The sequence below is a fragment of the Lepidochelys kempii genome, chromosome 3, assembly GCF_965140265.1.
Source record: "Lepidochelys kempii isolate rLepKem1 chromosome 3, rLepKem1.hap2, whole genome shotgun sequence".
NCBI lineage: Eukaryota > Metazoa > Chordata > Testudines > Cheloniidae > Lepidochelys > Lepidochelys kempii.
In genome coordinates, this window is record NC_133258.1 from 147,146,296 (window position 1) to 147,168,535 (window position 22,240).

The following is a 22,240-nucleotide window of genomic DNA, read 5'->3' on the forward strand; positions in this document are numbered from 1 at the left end:
TCAGTTGCATTCCTTACAGTTTTTCTTTGTACTGGATATTCTTGCTGTTTAAAATGTTTTCTTCATATGTTTAATATTCATAGTAAAAGCATTCTCTGCAAAGATTTGTAAGGCTAATTGATATACAATCATAGAATATTAGGGTTGTAAGAGACCTCAGGATGTCATCTAGTCAATCCCCTGCTCAAAGCAAGACCAACACCAACTAAATCATCCCAGCCAGGGCTTTGTCAATCCGAGCCTTAAAAACCTCTAAGGATGGAGATTCCGCCACCTCCCTAGGTAACCCATCCCAGTGCTTAACCACCCTGTTTACGAATGTCCAACCTAGTCCTCTCCCACTGCAACTTGAGACCATTGCTTCTTGTTCTGTCATCTGCCACCACTGAGAACACAGAATCATAGAATATCAGGGTTGGAAGGGACCTCAGGAGGTCATCTAGTCCAGCCCCCTGCTCAGAGCGGGACCAATCCCCAACTAAATCATCCCAGCCAGGGCTTTGTCAAGCCTGACCTTAAAAACATCTTAAGGAAGGAGATTCCACCACCTCCATAGGTAACCCATTCCAGTGCTTCACCACCCTCCTAGTGAAAAAGTTTTTCCTAACATCCAACCTAAACCTCCCCACTGCAACTTAAGACCATTACTCCTTGTTCTGTCATCTGCTACGACTGAGAACAGTCTAGATCCGTCCTCTTTGGAACTCCCTTTCAGGTAGCTGAAAGCAGCTATCAAATCCCCCCTCATTCTTCTCTTCCGCAGACTAAACAATCCCAGTTCCCTCAGCCTCACCTCATAAGTCATGTGCTCCAGCCCCCTGATCATTTTTGTTGCCCTCTGCTGTGCTCTTTCCAATTTATCCACATTCTTCTTGTAGTGTGGGGCCCCAAACTGGACACAGTACTACAGATGAGGCCTCACCAATGTCGAATAGAGGGGAACGATCACGTCCCTCGATCTGCTGACAATGCCCCTACTTAAACATCCCAAAATGCCATTGGCCTTCTTGGCAACAAGGGCACACTGCTGACTCATATCCAGCTTCTCGTCCACTGTAACCCCTAGGTCCTTTTCTGCAGAACTGCTGCCTAGCCACTCACTCCCTAGTCTGTAGCAGTGCTTGGGATTCTTCCTTCCTAAGTGCAGGACTCTGCACTTGTCCTTGTTGAACCTCATCAGATTTCTTTTGGCCCAATCCTCCAATTTGTCTAGGTCCCTCTGTATCCTATCCGTACCCTCCAGCGTATCTACCACTCCTCCCAGTTTAGTGTCACCTGCAAACTTCCTGAGGGTGCAATCCACGCCATCGTCCAGATTATTAATGAAGATATTGAACAAAACCGGCCCCAGGACCCACCCTTGGGTCACTCCACTTGATACCGGCTGCCAACTAGACATGGAGCCATTGATCACTACCCGTTTAGCCCAACATCTAGCCAGCTTTCTATCCACTTTATAATCTGTTCATCCAGCCCACACTTTTTTAACTTGCTGGCAAGAATACTGTGGGAGACCATGTCAAAAGTTTTGCTAAAGTCAAGGAATAACACTTCCACTGCTTTCCCCTCATCCACACAGCCAGTTATCTCATCTTAGAAGGCAATTAGATTAGTCAGGCATGACTTGCCCTTGGTGAATCCATGCTGACTATTCCTGATCACTTTTCTCTCCTCTAAGTGCTTCAGAATTGATTCCTTGAGGACCTGCTCCATGATTTTTCCAGGGACTGAAGTGAGGCTGACTGGCCTGTAGTTCCCCGGATCCTCCTCCTTCCCTTCTTTAAAGATGGGCACTACATTAGCCTTTTTCCAGTCGTTCAGGACCTCCCCCGATCGCCATGAGTTTTCGAAGATAATGGCCAATGACTCTGCAATCACATCCGCCAACTCCTTTAGCGCTCTCGGATGCAGCGCATCTGGTCCCATAGACTTGTGCTCGTCCAGCTTTTCTAAATAGTCCCGAACCACTTCTGTCTCCACAGAGGGCTGGTCACCTACTCCTGTGTTGCCCAGTGCAGCAGTCTGGGAGCTGCCCTTGTCTGTGAAGACCGAGGCAAAAAAAGCATTGAGTACTTCAGCTTTTCCACACTATGTTGCCTCCCCCATTCAGTAAGGGTCCCACACTTTCCCTGACCACCTCCTTCTTGCTAACATACCTGTAGAAACCCTTCTTGTTACCCTTCACATCCCTTGCTAGCTTCAACTCCAATTGTGCCTTGGCCTTCCTGATTACACCCCTGCATGCTCTAGACATATATTTATACTCCTCCCTAGTCATCTGTCCAAATTTCCACTTCTTGTAAGCTTTCTTTTTGAGTTTAAGCTCACCGAATATTTCACTGTTAAGCCAAGCTGGTCGCCTGCCATATTTACTATTCTTTCTGCACTTCGGGATGGTTTGTTCCTGCACCCTCAATAAGGCTTCTTTAAAATACAGCCAGCTCTCCTTGCCCCCTCATCTTAGCCTCCCCAGGGATCCTGCCCATCAGTTCCCTAAGGGAGTCTGTCTGCTTTTCTGAAGTCCAGGGTCCGTATTTTGCTACTCTCTTTTCTTCCTTTTTTCAGGATCCTGAACTCAACCATCCTAGGTTGCCTCCCACTTCTACTTCCCCTACCAATTCTTCCCTGTTTGTAAGCAGCAGGTCAAGAGAAGCACAGCCCCTAGTCGGTTCCTCCAGCACTTGTACCAGGAAGTTGTCCCCAACACTCTCCAAAAACTTCCTGAATTGTCTGTGCACTGCTGTATTGCTCTCTCAGCAGATGTCGGAGTGATTGAAGTCCCCCATTAGAACCAGAACCTGGAGACTTCAGTTAGTCGTCTAAAGAAAGCCTCGTCTACCTCATCCTTCTGATCCAATGGTCTATAGCACACACCCACCACATCATCACCCTTGTTGCTCTTGCCTCTAAACTTAACCCAAAGACTCTTCAACAGGCTTTTCTCCTGATATGTTGGACTCTTGCTATGAGGCAAGATTATACATAGACATTTTAACATGACATCCAGAAAAGTGCACTAAGTCCCTTTCCTGATAGATGCATCTTTCTTTGTTGCTACCTCTTTTTCTATTTTATTTTAAATATATTATTTTGGTGCTTCAGAAAGTGAAGGCATGATAGCATTGGCTAAATCAAGGCAAAAAATACAAACAGTTAAAAAACAGTCTTCCTCATACAGATCTCAGTTTTGATCATCCTAGTTGTTAATCTAATCCTCTACCTCTTCTAAATAAACACTGCCTTAAATCGTTTATGGACAAAATTCTTGGTTTATTTTTGTGGTCTTAACATTCTATCTACTTACATACCACAATGACCCAATGGAGTTCTATGATTTACACCAGCTGAGGATGTGGCCCTGAGACTTTGCTTCTTGTCCTGAGTTGGGGCCAGCACATAGTTACACTGTGGGGAGCAGCCCACAGAAAGAACTGTGACTCCAAGTCACAGTCCCTTCCTGGTTCCCACCCTTGATCCACTGAGAAGTATTCTGCTGCTGGCCCATATCCGCAGCACACTACTTTTCCCTCCTCCATGGCTAAACTGTTTTGCCCAGGGGCCAGAGTCAAAGCTCTGCCTAGTTCCCAATCCTCTCCACCCTCTCATCTGTGCATGAGGGAAATGGCAGGCCCACAGAGCCTGGTCCCCTTTATGCTCCCTGCCTCCTCCATGAATAGTCTGGTGATGCAGGGAGGTATTTTGAAAGGTCAGTAGTGCTGAGTGATGGTTTCTTTTGTTCTGGTCAGAAATATGAATGTTTTAGGGTAAGTAGTAAATTCCCTTTGTCAAGGGAGATGTTGATAATCTTTGTTCAGAGGGGTCTCAGGTTCTATCTACTCTTGTATCATCCAGAAAAGATCTATATATCTAAGTGCTTAGGTACAATGATAGGCTGTACACAAAACCCTAAGGCAGATAGGAAGGACAGAGAATCATTGTCAAAGGTTGGTAGCTCTGGCTGCCATTTAAGCTTCCATGACTTTTTTATGAATAGGCTGGATTCTTGGAAGGGAGGGTGTTGTGTTTCTGGTCTTATGAGCAATGTGTTGTTCTTGATAGACACATGCAGGTGATTTTCTCTGTGAAAAAGATGACAACTCTACCCAGTGAGTGGTTCTGGCTTCTGGGCTTGAGTGAAGGCAGTCTGAGTTTATGGAGCCATTTACTATCTGGAATAGTTCTACACAGTGTGAGAGCTTGCCGGTTCTATGGCCACCACCAATGCCTGAGTTTTCTCCTTCGTACATTTCCTGTTATAGGTTATCTGAAAACCAGTTATTCTGCATGTGAAGTGTTGCTTTGATGCTAAAGTGTCCGCAGCAGTTGTCAGGAGTGGCTATAGACCCATATGACAATGAGGGTTTTATTCCAAAGTATCTGTCTTGTATATAGTTCCCTGCAATGTGTAATAACAGTTCAATTACAGCACTGAGGCTGATCTAACTTACAGTGTGGGACAGGCAGAAGATGTAATGCAATTACCCTGGGGCGGGGGGGGGTCATCAGCAGAGGGGATCAAACCTGGGACATCAGAACCGAAACAAAAAGCTTCTACTACCTCAGCTAAAAGATTCAGGTCTGCTTATTAACTTAGAGCTAGTGGCAGAATCATAAAACATGTGGTCCAGTCACCAGCAGAGGACAAAGAGCCACACTCTGTATGCAGTTACAGTAGCATAAAGTGACTTTCCCAAGTCCCCTCTGCCTTTTCAGTCCCTTAGCCAAGCAGAGCTTGGGAGGAACTGATATTTGGGACCTCTGGTTTTAGGACATGGCCCACATCGTGGGACAATGAGAAGGGGCTATGATGGAGGGATGCAGAGTATTCTCTATTTACAGTGGCCCAGTTCTGCTGGCTGGTGTAGTGTGTGTGGGACAGACATGGACCCACTCTCTCCTCACCCTCTTTGCCTCGTTTTGGGTGGCTAATTCCATCACCTGTTCTGGCCTGAAGCAGTCTTTGCAGTCAAGGAATACAAAGGCTATAATTGCAGCTGGCCCTTGTGCAGTGGGAGTGTGGTAAGCTGCTTATGCCTTTTCATCCCCTCCTCCTTTGAAGGGACAGCCAAAATCTGGCCCTTAATTTTTTGTACAGTTATTAATTCAAATCCATTCCTTCAGCGTAAAACAACTGAAGTCACAAAAGGGATTAATTTGGCCCATTACATTTTAATGACATTATCCTTGAAGGGGAGAGAACAATTTGTAGAAGCTTCAGATTTATGCTGTTTCTAGGAAAGATATTTATTTCCAGCTGACAGGAGTTGCAAGTCATTGGAATTGCTGTAATGTGGCCTTTGTTACCAGTGTGTTTAGTTTTATGTCCTATTTTGCTTTCTCCTCCCCAGAGGATTATGCCCAGCTGTGCAATGTTCCAGTTCCAGGATCTCGACGACCATATGGACAAGATGCTTTGGTTGACTTTGAGGAACACTATACCCCAGAAACTGATCCATTCTTTGTTGAAGACCGTAAGTAAATATCACTGTTATGTAAAATTCTTGAAAGTAGGATTATAACTTGGATTACTTCCCTGTAGTTGGCTCCATTCATCTGTTTGCTTCTGAGTAATGTGGCCTATTTATTTATGTTCTACTTATTCCTATGACATTAACTGTCAGGTGTTCAAGTTCCAGTGCCAGAGTTGTATATGAGCCCATTTGGGCCCGAAGTACAATATTATTTTGTTTAATATAGTGAAATAATGTGTGCCAGGTATACTAAATTTATATTTACCAACAGATTTACAGCTAAAGGTCAAAAAAAGCCAGTTTTCCTTCTCACAAACTAATTTTTCTTTGGAGCATGTGACTCAAACTCCTTTGGGGTATATTAATTTTTTTTAAAAATTCTTCATGCCAGCTTTCCATGATTTTCCAGCAGAACTTATGTGGGGGAGGTGGAGTGTGTGCATGATGATCATACTCCAGAAAAAATCGCCTAGCTTAGCATGACCACTGAGTCTGATTTGCACATGCTTTAGTTGGAATGCCAATGCACACATAAATGAATAGGTCACGGGGAAAGCAAAGGTCTTGCTACAGAATCTTATAGAAGTAGGGTTCTAAATTTATGCTTGAAAAATGCACGGGTTTTCTATTGAATAGGAGCCTGATCCACCTTGCTTTGAAGTCAATGGAAAGCTGTTTGATCCTAGGCCAGGGGTGCTCACACTTCATTGCACTGCGACCCCCTTCTGACAAGAAAAATTACTACATGACCCCAGGAGGGGTCACTGAAGTCTGAGCCCACTCGAGCTCTGCCGCCCTGAGAGGTGCCAAAGCTGAAGACCAAGGGCTTCAGCCCCAGGCAGGTGGCCTATAACCTGAGCTCCGCCGCCTAGGGCTAAAGCTCTGAGGCTTGGGCTTGGCCCTGGGCGGTGGGGCTTGGGCTTCAGCTCTGGGCCTCAGCAAGTCTAAGCCAGCCCTGGTGATCTCATTTAAATGGGGATGCAACCTACTTTGGGATCCTAACCCACAGTTTGAGAACCGCTGACCTAGACTACTTGTTTCAGAGTAGCAGCCGTGTTAGTCTGTATCCGCAAAAAGAAAAGGAGTACTTGTGGCACCTTAGAGACTAACAAATTTATTTGAACATAAGCTTCCGTGAGCTACAGCTCACTTCATCGGATGCATTCAGTGGAAGATACAGTGGGGAGATTTATATACATAGACAACATGAAACAATGGGTGTTACCATACACATTGTAACAAGAGTGATCAGGTAAGGTGAGCTATTACCAGCAGAAGAGCGGGGAGGGGACTTTTTGTAGTGATAATCAAGGTGGGCCATTTCCAGCAGTCATCTGAGGAACGGGGGGGGGGGGGAATAAACATGGGGAAATAGTTTTACTTTGTGTAATGACCCATCCACTCCCAGTCTCTATTCAAGCCTAAGTTAATTGTATCCAGTTTGCAAATTAATTACAATTCAGCAGTCTCTTGTTGGAGTCTGTTTTCGAAGTTTTTTTGTTGAAGAATTGCCACTTTTAGGTCTGTAATCGAGTGACCAAAGAGATTGAAGTGTTCTCCGACAGGTTTTTGAATGTTATAATTATTGACATCTGATTTGTGTCCATTTATTCTTTTATGTAGAGACTGTCCAGTTTGGCCAATGTACATGGCAGAGGGGCATTGCTGGCACATGATGGCATATATCACATTGGTAGATGTGCAGGTGAACAAGCCTCTGATAGTGTGGCTGATGTGATTAGGCCCTATGATTGTGTCCCCTGAATAGATATGTGGACACAGTTAGCAACAGGCTTTGTTGCAAGGATAGGTTCCTGGGTTAGTGGTTCTGGTGTGTGGATGCTGGTGAGTATTTGCTTCAGGCTGGGGGCTGTCTGTAAGCAAGGACTGGCCTGTCTCCCAAGATCTGTGAGAGTGATGGGTCATCCTTCAGGATAGGCTGTAGACTACTTGGACTGCCTTGAATTCAGCTTACACCCTTATACCAGGGCTGCATTTGGTCCAGCATATTTCTTCACAGTTTTATGTTAGAAACAAAATGGTGGTTACAAAAGAAACAGGCAATCCCAACTGCCTTGTACTTATAGCATGCAGGTACCACTTCTCTCTTACCCAACATGTCTCCCATTAAAACAAGTTAATATGTTAAAAGAAATAATGGTAAAAGAAATCAAAATGATAGCTTTGACAGGGCCAGAGGACTACAGTGAGTAGCAGAAGTTTCAGATGTATTCCCTTCCAGTAATTGCACAAGTAATAATAGGATGAAATTCAATAAGGACCAATGTAAAGCACTAAACTTAGGAAGGAATAATCAATTCCACAAATACAAAATGGGAAATGACTACCTACAAAGGAGTTCTGCAGAAAAGGTTGTGGGGGATAGAGTGGGTCACAAACTAAATATGCGTCAATAATGTGATACTGTTGCAAAGAAAACAAACAGCATTCTGGAATGTATTGTGTCGTAAGCAAGATATGAGAAGTAATTCTTCCACACTACTCAGCACTGATAAGGCCTCAGCTGGAGTATTGTGTCCAGTTCTGGGCACCACACTTCAGGAAAGATGTGGACAAACTGGAGAAAGTCAAAAGGAGAGCAACAAAAATGATTAAAGGTCTTGAAAGCATGACCTATGAGGAAAGACTGAAAAAAATAGATCTGTTTAGTCTGGAGAAGAGAAGACTGAGGGGGGACATAACAGTCTTCAAGTACAGCAAAGGTTGCAATAAAGAAGAGGGTAAGAGATTGTTCTCCTTATCCACTGAGGATAGGTAAAGAAGAAATGGGCTTAAATTACAGCAAGCGAGATTTAAGTTAGACAGTAGGAAAAACTTCAACTGAAAAACTTCAACTGTAGTTAAGACCTGGAACAAATTGCCTACGGAGGTTGTGGAATCTCTGTCACTGGAGGTTTTTAAGAACTGGTTAGACAAACACCTGTCAGGCATGGTCTCTAGATAATACTTAGTCATGCTGTAGTGCAGGGGACTGGATTAGAAGATGACCTATCGAGATCTCTTCCAGTCCTACACTTTGATGATTCTATTAAATATAGCCTACAGAAACCAGGGTTCATCTCTGTTTAATACCTAACAAACCTAATAGACTTTATACAGAGTTGTACAAAACTAAACAATACCGACTTCTAACTAAATGTTGACACTGATGAAAATTATCTAAGCACAATGAAAACCCCAGAAAGAGATGATAGTGTCCTCAATATGATGGAAGAGAAATAGAGTGGGATACGTACATTCTATTCCAATGTCCCAATTATAAAGGGGTGTAAAAAAATTACTTCCTCAAATTATAAGCAATGATAAAAGACTTTCCATTAATAAGTGATTAGAGAACTGTGTGTAATCCAAGGAGATATCGAAGCGATATCAGAGCTAGGATCCCTTTAGCATCCTGCCACTAAATCAAAAACAATAGTGCCAAATGAACACAGAATATAACCCAGAACACATCCTGGGCAGATGCTTGAGCAAATGCTGTATATGCCTCTGCAAATACCCAATGTTTCTATCCTTTTGGACATTTTAGCCAGTTGTATTGTTGTTAATAACGATAATGTTAATAATAAATATTTATTGTATGGTAATACTCAGAGATCCTAATTGGGATTAAGATCCCCTTCTGCTGGGTGCAATACGATCCCCGAAAAGAGACAGTTCTTGCCTTGAAAGACCTACAGTACATATCTTGACATGCCAATTAAATATTTTTCAATTTTATTACCATCAGATGCTGTTAGAACTGCAAACAAATATTTTTTACTTGTTGCAAGCAAGTTTGAAAATAGACATGTGCAGTATGGATTATAGTGCAAACAATCTTGTTTAAATCAGTTTCAGCTGGTTAAAAATGTCAGCATGCTATATGTGAGCTCAGTGGAGAACAAATGATATCTTTCATTTGTAAAGAATTTGTTCAAGAGCACCACCTTTTCCCTGCTTGGCAGTGTTTGTTTTTCATAATTAGCTGTCTATATGATGGCCCATCAAACGCATGCAATGTAACGGAGCCCCATGTAGGCGCTCTGAATGGATTAAAATATAATAGAGGTTGTTGAAAAGTTTTCTGCTATCTTGCAGTAAACCAAAATAATCTACTCAATGAATTATTGTATATCTGTATCTTACTGCAGTTTACTATATTAATAGGAAACTTTGTAATGATCCTTACTATATGTGAAGGTGTGTACTCAACAAAGTAAATATATGTTCAGGTTCATTTCTAAGTCTCTATGGTATGTGGCACCATTTTTGTTATCTGTTCCACAAATCAACCTTATCCCAAACTGAGCGCATTTCAGCCACAAGTGGACATGAACCTGTGAAGTATCCAGACAACCTTGAAGAGCCAGTGCTGGACACACCAGATTTGTTCAAATAGAGGGCATGTGGATGAGGACAGAGAGGGTAGAATTAGAAAGGTAGGGCACGGATAGAGAAAATGTGAGATGAGGGAAAGAATGAGAGGGGTCTGGGTTAACAAGGGAAAATGTGAAAAGGCAGATGGAAGGGAAGAGCAGCAAGAGAGGAAGAAATTAATAGAACATTGTCATAAATATAAAGGGAAGGGTAAACCCCTTTGAAATCCCTCCTGGCCAGGGGAAAGCTCCTCTCACCTGTAAAGGGTTAAGAAGCTAAAGGTAACCTCGCTGGCACCTGACCAAAATGACCAATGAGGAGACAAGATACTTTCAAAAGCTGGGAGGAGGGAGAGAAACAAAGGGTCTGTGTCTGTCTGTAGTCGTCTTGGCCCTTGGCCGGGGACAGAACAGGAATGGAGTCTTAGAACTTTTAGTAAGTAATCTAGCTAGGTATGTGTTAGATTATGATTTCTTTAAATGGCTGAGAAAAGAATTGTGCTGAATAGAATAACTATTTCTGTCTGTGTATCTTTTTTGTAACTTAAGGTTTTGCCTAGAGGGGTTCTCTATGTTTTTGAATCTAATTACCCTGTAAGATATCTACCATCCTGATTTTACAGGGGGGATTTCTTTATTTCTATTTACTTCTATTTTTTTATTAAAAGTCTCTTGTAAAACACTGAATGCTTTTTCATTGTTCTCAGATCCAAGGGTTTGGGTCTGTGGTCACCTATGCAAATTGGTGAGGCTTTTTATCCAACATTTCCCAGGAAAGGGGGAGTGCAAGTGTTGGGAGGATTGTTCATTGTTCTTAAGATCCAAGGGTCTGGGTCTGTAGTCACCTAGGCAAATTGGTGAGGCTTTTTACCAAACCTTGTCCAGGAAGTGGGGTGCAAGGTTTTGGGAAGTATTTTGGGGGGAAGGACGCGTCCAAACAGCTCTTCCCCAGTAACCAGTATTAGTTTGGTGGTGGTAGCGGCCAGTCCAAGGATAACGGGGGTAATATTTTGTACCTTGGGGAAGTTTTGACCTAAGCTGGTAAAGATAAGCTTAGGAGGGTTTTCATGCAGGTCCCCACATCTGTACCCTAGAGTTCAGAGTGGGGGAGGAACCTTGACAAACATATAGTTGAGGTGTATTATACATACAAATATCTGTTAAAAATGATTCCAAATATATGAACAGGTTTTAGATATACCAATGGTCTGTTTGTGGAGTTAATGTGTGAATTAAATATCAGTAGAAAAACCCCTCTATGACTCCCCTGCCATGCGCACACCATGACGTCACAAAAAACCAAACCCCAATGTATTATTTAAACTGGATCAGGAGGGATATTAAATGTTGTGGACTTTTTCTCAAGTATTCTTTTTGATGTGGTTGGCTGCCATCTACAGTTCTGTTTGATTTATTGCTTCTAAGAATGGAAAGACAGTAAGACTGTTGTATAATGTTAACTTGTTGGTACTTAGATGAGCACTTTAATCTTACTGAAATTCAATGAGCATTTAAAATTTTTGAATAAGTTTTAAAATATATGCACTCTTCCCCTATTATTGTTATGTTATTGTCTAGAGACCCTAAATCAGGACTCACGGTTCCATCATAATAGGCATCGTACGAACTAGTAAAACAAAGATAGTCCCTATCCCAGAGAGCTCACTACCTAAGATTATGACAAGACACAGTAAAGTAGTTTATAGGTATTTATATCAGTGCCCATCACTCAAATATCTGAGTGACCCCTAAAGAGTTATTAACCAAAACCACAATAGGCTTGTAGTCTAATTTCCTCTTACTTCACTAAAGGCAGTTGGGACTAATATTTTTTTGCATGTTTCCTCTACAGTAATTACAATATAACTTCTTCCCTCCCTTTTTATAGTAATATTTAGAAGAGCTTTTTATAATTATTTTTCAAATTACCCTACAACACTTCTACATCAGCACTGTAAACTTTTATAAAGTCTGATTTTACAAGATTTTATTACAAAGTAATATTTTATCATTGAGATAATTTATCAAAATGTGTCTCTGTTAAAAATGGATCAAAGCTTTTAACACTGAACACATTTCACACAGCTATTTTATTTTCATCTTAAAATATAACTGTATTTTATTAGTACATTAAACATTCCAGATGGAGCAGATCTGCTAAAGGTGACCTATTTTCTACAAAGCTGAGTCACATCCCAGTAAATCCCTGAGACAATTAAAGAGTCTCACTGTACATTTGTATTAAAAAAAAAAAGGATTCAGCATCTAACTGATGTGTTTGCAATACTTTCTCCACCCAGGTTTCCTGAACAGCTTTGAGGAATTACAAGCAGAGGAATGTGGCATTCTGAATGGATGTGAAAATGGCCGGTGTGTGAGAGTCCAGGAAGGCTATACCTGTGATTGTTTTGATGGCTACCACTTGGACATGGCCAAAATGACTTGTGTTGGTGAGATTATAATGCAATATTTTACATACAATTCATTTTTTGTATTTTAGCAGATTTACTGTCACAAGCAGACCCATTCACTTGACTTCAGTGGGACTCCTTATGTGAGTAAAGTTACTCATTTGTCATAAGAGTTTGCAGGAGCAAAACCTTTCTGACAAATGATCATCTGAATTATGTTAAACATTCTAAATCTATATATGATATATTGAAAGCCAGTTTTCACTTGAGCAGCCATCTCTGAATTCCTAGATCATTTGAATATCAGTGAACAGTTGTCCTAAGTATCCATGAGAAATATGGGATTGTGGAGTGTATACTAATAATAATTAGCTAGGGGAACATACTATTCATAATCGTTATAAAAAGTATGTTAGTGTGCCTGTGTCAATTTCAATGCTAAGCTAACTAGTGTGGTAAAGGTACTCTTAATTAAAAGACACTCACTAATAACTGACATAAAATATAATACATTAAAATGCAGAACAAGCTTTGGTTAAAATTTTCAGAAGTATCTAAGTCCCATTTTCAAAAGTTACTTAGGGACAGATTTTTAAAGGTATTCAAGCACTGTGATACGGGAGGGCCAAGGAGCAGTGGTAGAGGAGAAATATATAAACCCTAGGCTAATTAAGGCGAGGTTCCCTGTAGACTAGGAAGGGTTGCTACAGGTTAATTGGAGCACCTGTAGTCAATTAAGGCCTTGTCAGGAACTAATAAACCCCCTGCTTTAGGCAGTCAGGGGAAGAGGAGGAAGGAAAGAGGACTGGAGCTTGGAGGTGTGTTGTGAGAGCTGAAAGACCAGAGAACCAAAGTAAGGGAGACTTCCTCCCGCAGCATCTAAGGACCGAGGGTAACCCCACCCAAGGGGTAAGAGGGTAAGAAACCCGCAGGGGGGCTGGGACTCAGAGTGAGGAGCAAACCCAGACCCCCTCCCCGGCTTCCCTCCTCTACCACCTTTCCGGGCCACTAGTGGGGCCTTTGGTGCCCAAGAGCAGGGGAAAAGGGTGGTGTCTTAGCCGCCCCCACCCCACCATAGGAATATCGGCCATCTTGTCACAGCACCTACAGATTCAGATCAGTGCCTAGTGGGATATTCAGAAGTATCTATGTATCTAACTCCCTACCTTTGAAACCATAGAATTGGAAGGGACCTCGAGAGGTCCATCAATGGGAGTTAGGCACCTAGGTGCTTGTGAGAATTTCACTAGGCACCTATCTGGATCTTTGGCACCTAAATATCTTTAAAAATCTGGCCCTAAATCACTTTGGAAAATGTCATCCTTTATCTAGCTGTATCATACATTTTCCCATATACATGTATATATATTCACATGTATTTTTCTGTCCTTGTTTCCCCAAGATTTTTTTAAGTGAATTTATTACTCATGTAAAGAACTGAATTGAGAGCACCGGAGACTGACATACTCTTATTACCTGCAATACAGATGCAACTCTAGTAGCAGCACCGTAAGCTTCTTTACACTGCTCTGCCCTAACAGACTGTGTCTTCACTGCCAAAAAAAAGGTGTGGTTTTGCAATGAGATAACTAACGTATATTAGCTATATCTGTAAAATGCTAGTGAAGGCAAAGGGTCTGTGGTTGTTACTGCAAAGTAGCTAGCTGAGGTCAACCACAGGTGGGGTGGTATACTGTTGATCTTGTCTAACTGCATTGCAGTAAAAACTACTTGCACCATGTCTCCAATAGGATTTTACAGCAAGATAGTAATACACATTCATTATCTCTCTGTAAAACAAACCAAAAAAACCAGCCACCTTTTCGGGCAATGAAGGCATAGACCTACTGCATCTCAGTCCAGTGCTATAGAGACTTGGTGGAGGAATGTGGTAGATTTCTCTTCACAGCTATTAGTCACTGGCCTCTCTGCTAAGACTGCCAACTAGTGCTAGTTGTTTTTCTTTTCTTTTTTTAATATGGTTATGTAAGAATTGTATTACACCGGAACTGAGATCAACAATTCATTTCACGTAGACCACTGAACAGTCACCAGATGGCACTTTATGAGCAGGCTTCAAAGGATTAGTTCTTCCTCAAGTGAAGGTTCCTATTGTATTCCACTGTGGGTTACGCATGCACACTTGGAGTTGGAGAATCTGAAAGTAGTGTCCCATTGATCCATTCATGTGCCCTGATTTGCCTTGTGCTTCCATCCGAGGCGATAAAGGGCAGGGTAGAACAACCACGTCTCCAATTGCTTCTCACCGCCGCATAGTCTGGTTCGGAACCTTCAGTGCTTTTGTCTCTGTTCTAATAATTACAATTGTAAATAGTTGTATCAATTTTAGCCATACTTTTTCGAATTTTATTTGTTTCCTAGTTTTAGTAGTTACTAGTTTTAACAGTTAGATTAGAATATACTTCGGAGATTTTCACCCTCTGTTCTCCTACCTGGTACTCCTGTTCAAGTACTGGACTATGCCTAGAACTCTGGGCTTCAAACTCTGTGCCTCTTGTTCACAATCCTTCTCAGTCATCAACAACCACCAACGCTGCTTCTACTGCCTGGGAGAAACTCACATCCTGGCTAAGTGCAGAATTTGCCAGTCCTTCCCCAGCCATTATCTGAGAAGGCCAAGTACTTGTTCCCTGGAAGTATGTCATGGAGATGGCCCTGAGACCTCATTCGGACCCAGGCCAGGGAATCCTATGTCAGCCTGATTCAGTGAGGAGTGTGCTATGTGCTCCTGTGTCAAACTCTGGTGCCAGCAGAACCGCCCCCACCGACCCCAGGGGGGGCCTAGTCTGAAGATTAGCAAGCACACCCCTAAGTCTTCCTCCAAGTCCAAGGAACTGAAACATTCCCTCCACCAGCTTGGCCCAAGGGGAAGTCCCACAGGCACAAGAAGAAGACCCATAAACAATAGGATTTAATGGTTCCTTCCAGGCAGCAAAGCATTGGTACCGCCATCTCCAGCACCTCCCAAGACGCAGGATCCTCCTACACCAGGAAGACTTCAGCAACGGTACTGGCAACCGGAAAAAAGAGAGTACTCCCTACACCAGGGAGATCCAGATCCATGGCTACACCCCAAGATGTTTTTGCCTTACCGAATCCAGAGTCTCCTCCTCCATAAGGTCCCTCCACTTCCAGAGAACTCATATCTCCGCCACAGGATATGACTACAATACTGGGTCTATCACCCTCTTCGCAAGTGTTATACACCACTCCGTTGGCTCTGATGGTACTACCATTGGAACCAGAATCCACCTTTTCCTCTTCCAGTGAATCAGAACGGGGGAAAGAACTGCCTCTGCCATACTGTTTCTGTCCAACATCACAGAGTCCAACACACTCATGGAACTACCTCCTAACCCTTCCCAGAGCCACTGTTGATCCTGCTTCATTGTCCATACTGGGAGCCTTGGGTACAGTATCCTCCTTCGGAGCCTGTCTAGTCCACAAGAGGGTCATCACTAGCTTCCTGCTTCCCCCCCCCCAAGGGATCCATCAAGCATGCCCACGAATCTGATAGCAGAGGAAGCATTTTATTCCCCAGATCCAGTGGTCCAATCCAAGCTGGCTAGATTCCCATCCTCATAGCTGGACATAACTGTGACTGTGTTATCTCCTTCCCCAATGGATGACTTCAGACAATGTCAAGACCTTTTATGGAGAGTTGCATGGAAATTCCAAATCTGGTTGGAAGAAATCCAAGACTCACAGCATAAGCTTCTGGACATTCTTCACACTTTGGGACTGACAAGAACAGTACTGCTGATTGACAAAGCCTACTGGAGCCATCCAGAACAGCATGGCACACCCCTGCCACATCTACCACCACCCCTAAAGGAGCGGAGAGACTCTACTACATCCCGGCCAAAGGCTCAGAATTCCTCTTCTCTCACCCAGCTCCAAACTCACTGGTAGGTCAGGCTGCTGGGAAGAGGGCTAAACAACAACACCTTTGATCCACATCTGTGGACATGGAAGGGAAGCATTTAGATATCCTAGGGGAAAACAAAAGTCTTCTCTTTTTCCAGTTTACAATTCAAGATAGCCAATTATCAAGCATTGTTGGCTACTTCCTGAATTATGCTAAATTCAAGAAATTTGCTAATAGTCTCCCATAAGATTGTGCTTGCTTTCAGGCCCTGGTCGAGGAAGGGAAACTCTTAGCCAGAACTGCCCTCCAATCCACAGTGGACATGGCTGATACATACTCCAGGGCCATGGCTATGGCTATTGTGATGCAAAGAGACTCTTGGCTTCATGCTTCTGGTTTTCCTATGGAGGTCCAGAACACAATTGAGGATCTCCCTTTTGACAAATCCCATCTCTTCAAACAGAAGATAGATGAATCTTTGTATATACTAAAAGATTCCAGGACCACCCTTCACTAACTGGGCATCTACATTCCTGCCGCAAAATGAAAGTTCCACCTTCCATTGTCCACACAGAGGTACAGGTCTCCACAGTTTTACCAGCAGAGACGCAATGAACTTCCATGCAAATGACAAAAAATCCAAAGTTCTCGCTGCCGTGGGCCCTCCTCTCAGGCTTCAACATCTCAAACCCAACCACAAGCCATGAGATTTTTTACATGAGCTTAAGAACCACCACCCACTGAACCTAAGTATTTTCTGTAGTAGCAGCTCACATCAGGCATTACGGTCTCCTTGTTTTTCCATATCTCAACAACTGGCCCATAGCTGCCAGGAAGCCCATGATTTGACCTCTATGTTACTCAGCCTCCTTTTTTCACAGGGAGTCAGCGTCAACCGTACTCACCGGGCTGTCACTCTATGAACCTCCTGCTGACAGTCCCAGCCAAGGTACTGTCATCCCTTCTATGATGGACAGACTCACATCACATACGTGTGGGAGCCCTCTGTCTTCCTTCTTCCCCAGACAAAACTATCGTTACTGATATGTCCCTGTTAGGTTAGGGGGCCCATATGGACATCTCGAGAATCCAGGATGCACATCAATTTCCTAGAACTTGGAGCAGTAAGGAAGGCATGTGAATTCTTTCTTCCACTCATTTGCTCTCATCATGTCCTGGTCGTGTCAAACACCACCACCCCTGGTTTCTCTATCAACAAACAAGAGAGAACGAAATCTGCCGCTGTATGTGCAGAAACAGTCAATAGCTGGAACTGGTGCATCAACAATCAGATCACCCTATCCACAGCCTACCTTCCAGGAATGCAGAATGTGCCTGTGAACTCACTCAGCAGACACTTCGTGATCGACCACAAGTGGGAACTTCACAACAAAGTGCTATACAACATTTTAGCGCAATGGAGGAACTCAGCCAGAAACCTATTTGCTTCTCAGACAAACAGCAGGTGCGCCACTACAGCTCCAGAGGAGCCCTCAGTTACCACTCTAGGGCAATGCCCTCCTTCTGTCCTGCTCAGACCAACTGAACTGTGCCTTCCCTCCACTACCACTCCTACCTCAGGTGCTGCACAAAATCGTAGGTCACCACAGTTCTTGATTGCACTTGCCGAGAGGATGAAAGGGCTCCCTGTCTCATCCCAGCATATTTCATCATGGATCACGTCCTGCATCAGAACGTGCCACGGCCTAGCTGAAATTTCAGTCCCGCCATTAACGGCGCACTCCACAAGAGCGCAGGTGTCATCTGCCGCATTTCTTGCGCTGGTCCTTATCCAAGACATATGCAAGGCAGCAACGTGGTCTTCCATCCACACGTTTATGTTGCACTACGCCATCACCCAACAGGTGAGGGATGATGCAGCTTTCAGCCGGGCAGTATTGCAATCAGCAACTCAGTGAACTCCGACCCCTCCTCTGTCAAACCTGCTTGGGAGTCACCTATTGGATTGGACGTGAGCAATCACTTGAAGAAAAGACAGTTACCTACATTTCGTAACTGTTGTTCTTTGAGATGTGTTGCTCATATCCATTCCAAATCCCGCCCGCCTACCCTCTGTCAGAGTATTCCGGCAAGAAGGAACTGAGCAGGCAGTGGGTCGGCAGGGACCTATATACACCGCCATAAAGGCGCCACTCCAGGGGGCTCCACAGCTGACCCGACGGGTACCACTAGTGTAAAACCTTCTGACGATCGTGCCCACAGCACACACACACACCTATTGGAATGGACATGAGCAAACACTTAAAGAAGAACTCGAAGCTATGAGGCAGACCTGCCCCTTACAGTATTCCACAAGAATTAAGTCTCCTTAGGCCTACACCTGAAATTTTTAACAATCCATTCACTTACCTGTTTTCTTCCCAAAACCCGCACACATCTGCAGAAGAACATAGACTCCATTCCCTCAACATCCGACAAGCTTTGGCCTTTTACCTGCAAAGAACAAAAACAATCAGGAAGTCCCTTACGCTGCTTATTGCAGTAACAGAGAGAATCAGGTGACAGGCCATCTCCACCCAGAGAAACACCAAATAGATTTCCAGCTGCATTAAACTCTGCTACTAGCTGTTGAACCTGCTTTTACACACACACACACACACACACACACACACACACACACACGTAGGGGGTCACTCCATTAGAGCTCAAGCAATGACCATGACATCCCTTCAAGACGAGTCTTTCATAAACATATGTAGAGCAGCCATGTGGAGTTCTGTCCACACATTTGCAACACGCTACATCTTGGTGCAGGACTCAGTGGCGAATGCCTCCTTTGGCATGGCAGTTCTCCACATGATCCTTCCATTGTCCTCCTTGCACCCTCCTCTAAATCAGGTATTACTTGTCAATCACCCACAGTGGAATACAATAGGGATCATGACTCAAAGACGAGGAGGAAGTTACTTACCTGTAACTTGAAGTTCTTTGAGATGTGTGGTCTATCTGTATTCCACTTCCCGCCTTCTTTCCCCTCTGCTTCAGATCTGTCAAATTCACATTGGAGAAGGAACTGGAGATGCAGTCAGTCCGCCCTGCTCTTTATTGCCTCAGACAGAAACATAAAGCAAGTCAGGCACATGCATGGACCAATGGACATTACTTTCAAATTCTCTGACTTCGGGCATATGGTTCATGTGCATAATCCATAGGAGAATACAGATCAGGACCACACCTCAAAGAACCTCCTCATTTTTGTTGGTCAATGTCAATTTCATCATGCACATGCAAATTGACAACAACAAAAAAATGTCCTTCGATAATGATCAAAATTTATAGATAGGCAAAGTAAGAAAAATGCTGCTTCGGAACTTATTAGAGTTTGACTGAAGGATATTTATTTTTTTATATTTTGACATGCAATGTTGACAATTAGTGTTTTAACAGTTATAAAACTTTAATTTTTTGAATCTGTGTCTACTGTCATTAAATGTCTGACCCCACCCAAAAAAATTTCCTCTGACTGCAAAAATTCACAGATAAAAATGGAAATGTTTAAAATCCATAATTTTGTGCACATGTGAAAATGTATATAGATAAAAATAGAAAAAAAGCTTAAAATAAATATTATTAGCTGCTGAAATTAGAAAAGAATAAAAATTAAACTCTGCCAAACCTATTTAGAAGTGAGTATTAATAATAATTGTTTGTTAACAGCCTGGACTGAATTCAAACTAGTGATCTAGCAGTGAATGACTCTTTAAACCATTACTGATTCCCTATAATATCCACTCCGCTGTTTTCTTTTCCATTAAATGTGTATTCATTAAAAAGCTTTTGACCCTCCCTAATATAGTTCTGCCTAATCTGAAGTTAATACAATTTTTCACTTTTTCATACATGTTCTACCATTGATGGATGATAGAAGTTAATTCAATGCATCCGGGGGAAATAGTCTTTGTGGAGGAAAATGGCTACATTGACATGTTTAGTTATATTGTAGTTTTATCTACATGTTCTGGTGTATCTGTTTTTGCAGATGTGAACGAATGCAATGAATTGAACAGTAGGATGTCTCTCTGCAAGAACGCCAAGTGCATTAACACAGAGGGTTCGTACAAGTGTTTGTGTCTGCCAGGCTATGTACCTTCAGACAAGCCAAACTACTGCACACCACTGAACTCAGAAATAGACAGTGAACTGGAGTAGAGAAGAATCTACATAACCTAAGCCCATATACTCTGCACTGTATAAAGAAAAGGAAGAAATGTATTTAACTTGAGCTGAGGATGCACCTAATTTAGTGATGACTATATGGAAAACAGCATTAAAATGTGTTTTCTTGAAGGTGAAATGTGATGGGTTGATATTCATCAGCTTCACTGAAATGACAGACCAAATGGACACATTTCTCTATATGGAAGAAAATCAAGTATATAGTGTGTTCATAAGTACAACTCATTGGAATTGGGCAAAACAGTGCTGTTATTTTAAACAGAAGAGGGGGTGGTTGTTTTTGTTTTTACTATTGCTTGATTTAATTGGCATTTAAATAGCAGTGAAAATATTTTATTACTTTTTTCATTTTTTGATTGTGCAGTTCCTTTCCTACCGTTTCTCTTCAAAACTTTTTTCTGAACAGTGCAAATTCTTTTATACAGATTTTTAAGGCCATTTTATAAAAATTGTAACACAGGGTAATGCTCCTCCAGTTCTTTTCTGGACTGGAACATTGGTCACTGACTTTTTTAATTGCCAGTTGTCTGCCCTGTGGAGCAGGCACTGTTTGTTCTCAAATGTTTATACACTTTGGAGAAAAGTCCTCTGTACTCATTTTGTATTCTACATGGTCTTATACTGCACTTAAAATCCTTAGAACCTTTCTTGCCAAGTTTCAAAGCTGCTAATGGACAACCATTGGATTCCTTTTGTACATTAAAACAAAAGATTTGAGCTCATGTCTGTATTGTAATATGTAAATTGAACACAAAAGAGATCTTGTATGATTATCCTAACATATTAAAGCTGTATATTATAACTCAATAAAATCACTTTTTTCCTTTTTCTTTTTTTAGAAAAGAAGCTGTTTATTAATTGTAGATTATCTTATTTCTTTCATGGATGTAGTGATTTTTATTGGCATTTGTTTTTTCATGTTTTACAATGGAGTTAACAAAATTAGGGTACCGCTGTATATCTCACTAACCAATATTCTCATACACTACTGGATTTATTTTACACTAATGTAGTTTTAAGGATTCATCACATTTTTTTCTTCTCTCATATTGCTTTATCAAGGCCAAGACTTTCATTGAAGGAGGTCAGACTAGGTGATCACTATGGTCCCTTCTGACCTTAAAGTCTATGAGTCTTTTGGAGGGTGACTAAAGTTAGATTCCTACAGGGAGATTTTCAAACACAACGAAGGGAATTAGGCTGACTTGAAAGTTGACTTTTTATTGGTTTTGTGTTTCTAGCTCCCTTGGGCACTTTGGAAAATATCCCCACTAAATCCTTAGTTAAGCACCTATGTAAGAGGCTTGATTTTCAAAAGCAACTGCCACTGAAGTCAATGAGACTATTGGCACAACTAAGAGCTGATAATGAGTAATGGTGGTACAGTCTAGACCCAAGTGGACTATGGTGGTAGAAGGGACCTATCCGGAGAATCATAGAATATCAGGGTTGGAAGGGACCTCAGGAGGTCATCTAGTCCCACCCCCTGCTCAAAGCAGGACCAATCCCCAATTAAATCATCCCAGCCAGAGCTTTGTCAAGCCTGACCTTAAAAACTTCTAAGGAAGGAGATTCTACCACCTCCCTAGGTAACGCATTCCAGTGTTTCACCACCCTCCTAGTGAAGAAGTTTTTCCTAATATCCAACCTAAACCTCCCCCACTGCAACTTGAGACCATTACTCCTTGTCCTGTCCTCTTCTACCACTGAGAATAGTCTAGAACCATCCTCTCTGGAACCACCTCTCAGGTAGCTGAAAGCAGCTATCAAATCCCCTCTCATTCTTCTCTTCTGCAGACTAAACAATCCCAGTTCCCTCAGCCTCTCCTCATAAGTCATGTGTTCCAGACCCCTAATCATTTTGTTGCCCTTCGCTGGACTCTCTCCAATTTA

General features: G+C 42.5%; 1 protein-coding gene across 10 annotated transcripts in view; it reads left to right on the top strand.

Annotated features, from left to right (window-relative positions):
• Window positions 1-21,133, top strand: part of LTBP1 (latent transforming growth factor beta binding protein 1) — a 375,466-nt gene extending 354,333 nt beyond the window's left edge. For all 10 annotated transcript variants that reach the window (XM_073338422.1, XM_073338423.1, XM_073338424.1 and 7 more), the window contains 3 exons: window positions 5,349-5,471; window positions 12,151-12,300; window positions 20,151-21,133. In XM_073338422.1, coding sequence (XP_073194523.1) covers window positions 5,349-5,471; window positions 12,151-12,300; window positions 20,151-20,320 — 443 coding nt within the window. In that variant the 3' untranslated portion in view covers window positions 20,321-21,133. The remainder of the gene's footprint in view (window positions 1-5,348; window positions 5,472-12,150; window positions 12,301-20,150) is intronic.
• Window positions 21,134-22,240: the final 1,107 nt, after the last annotated feature.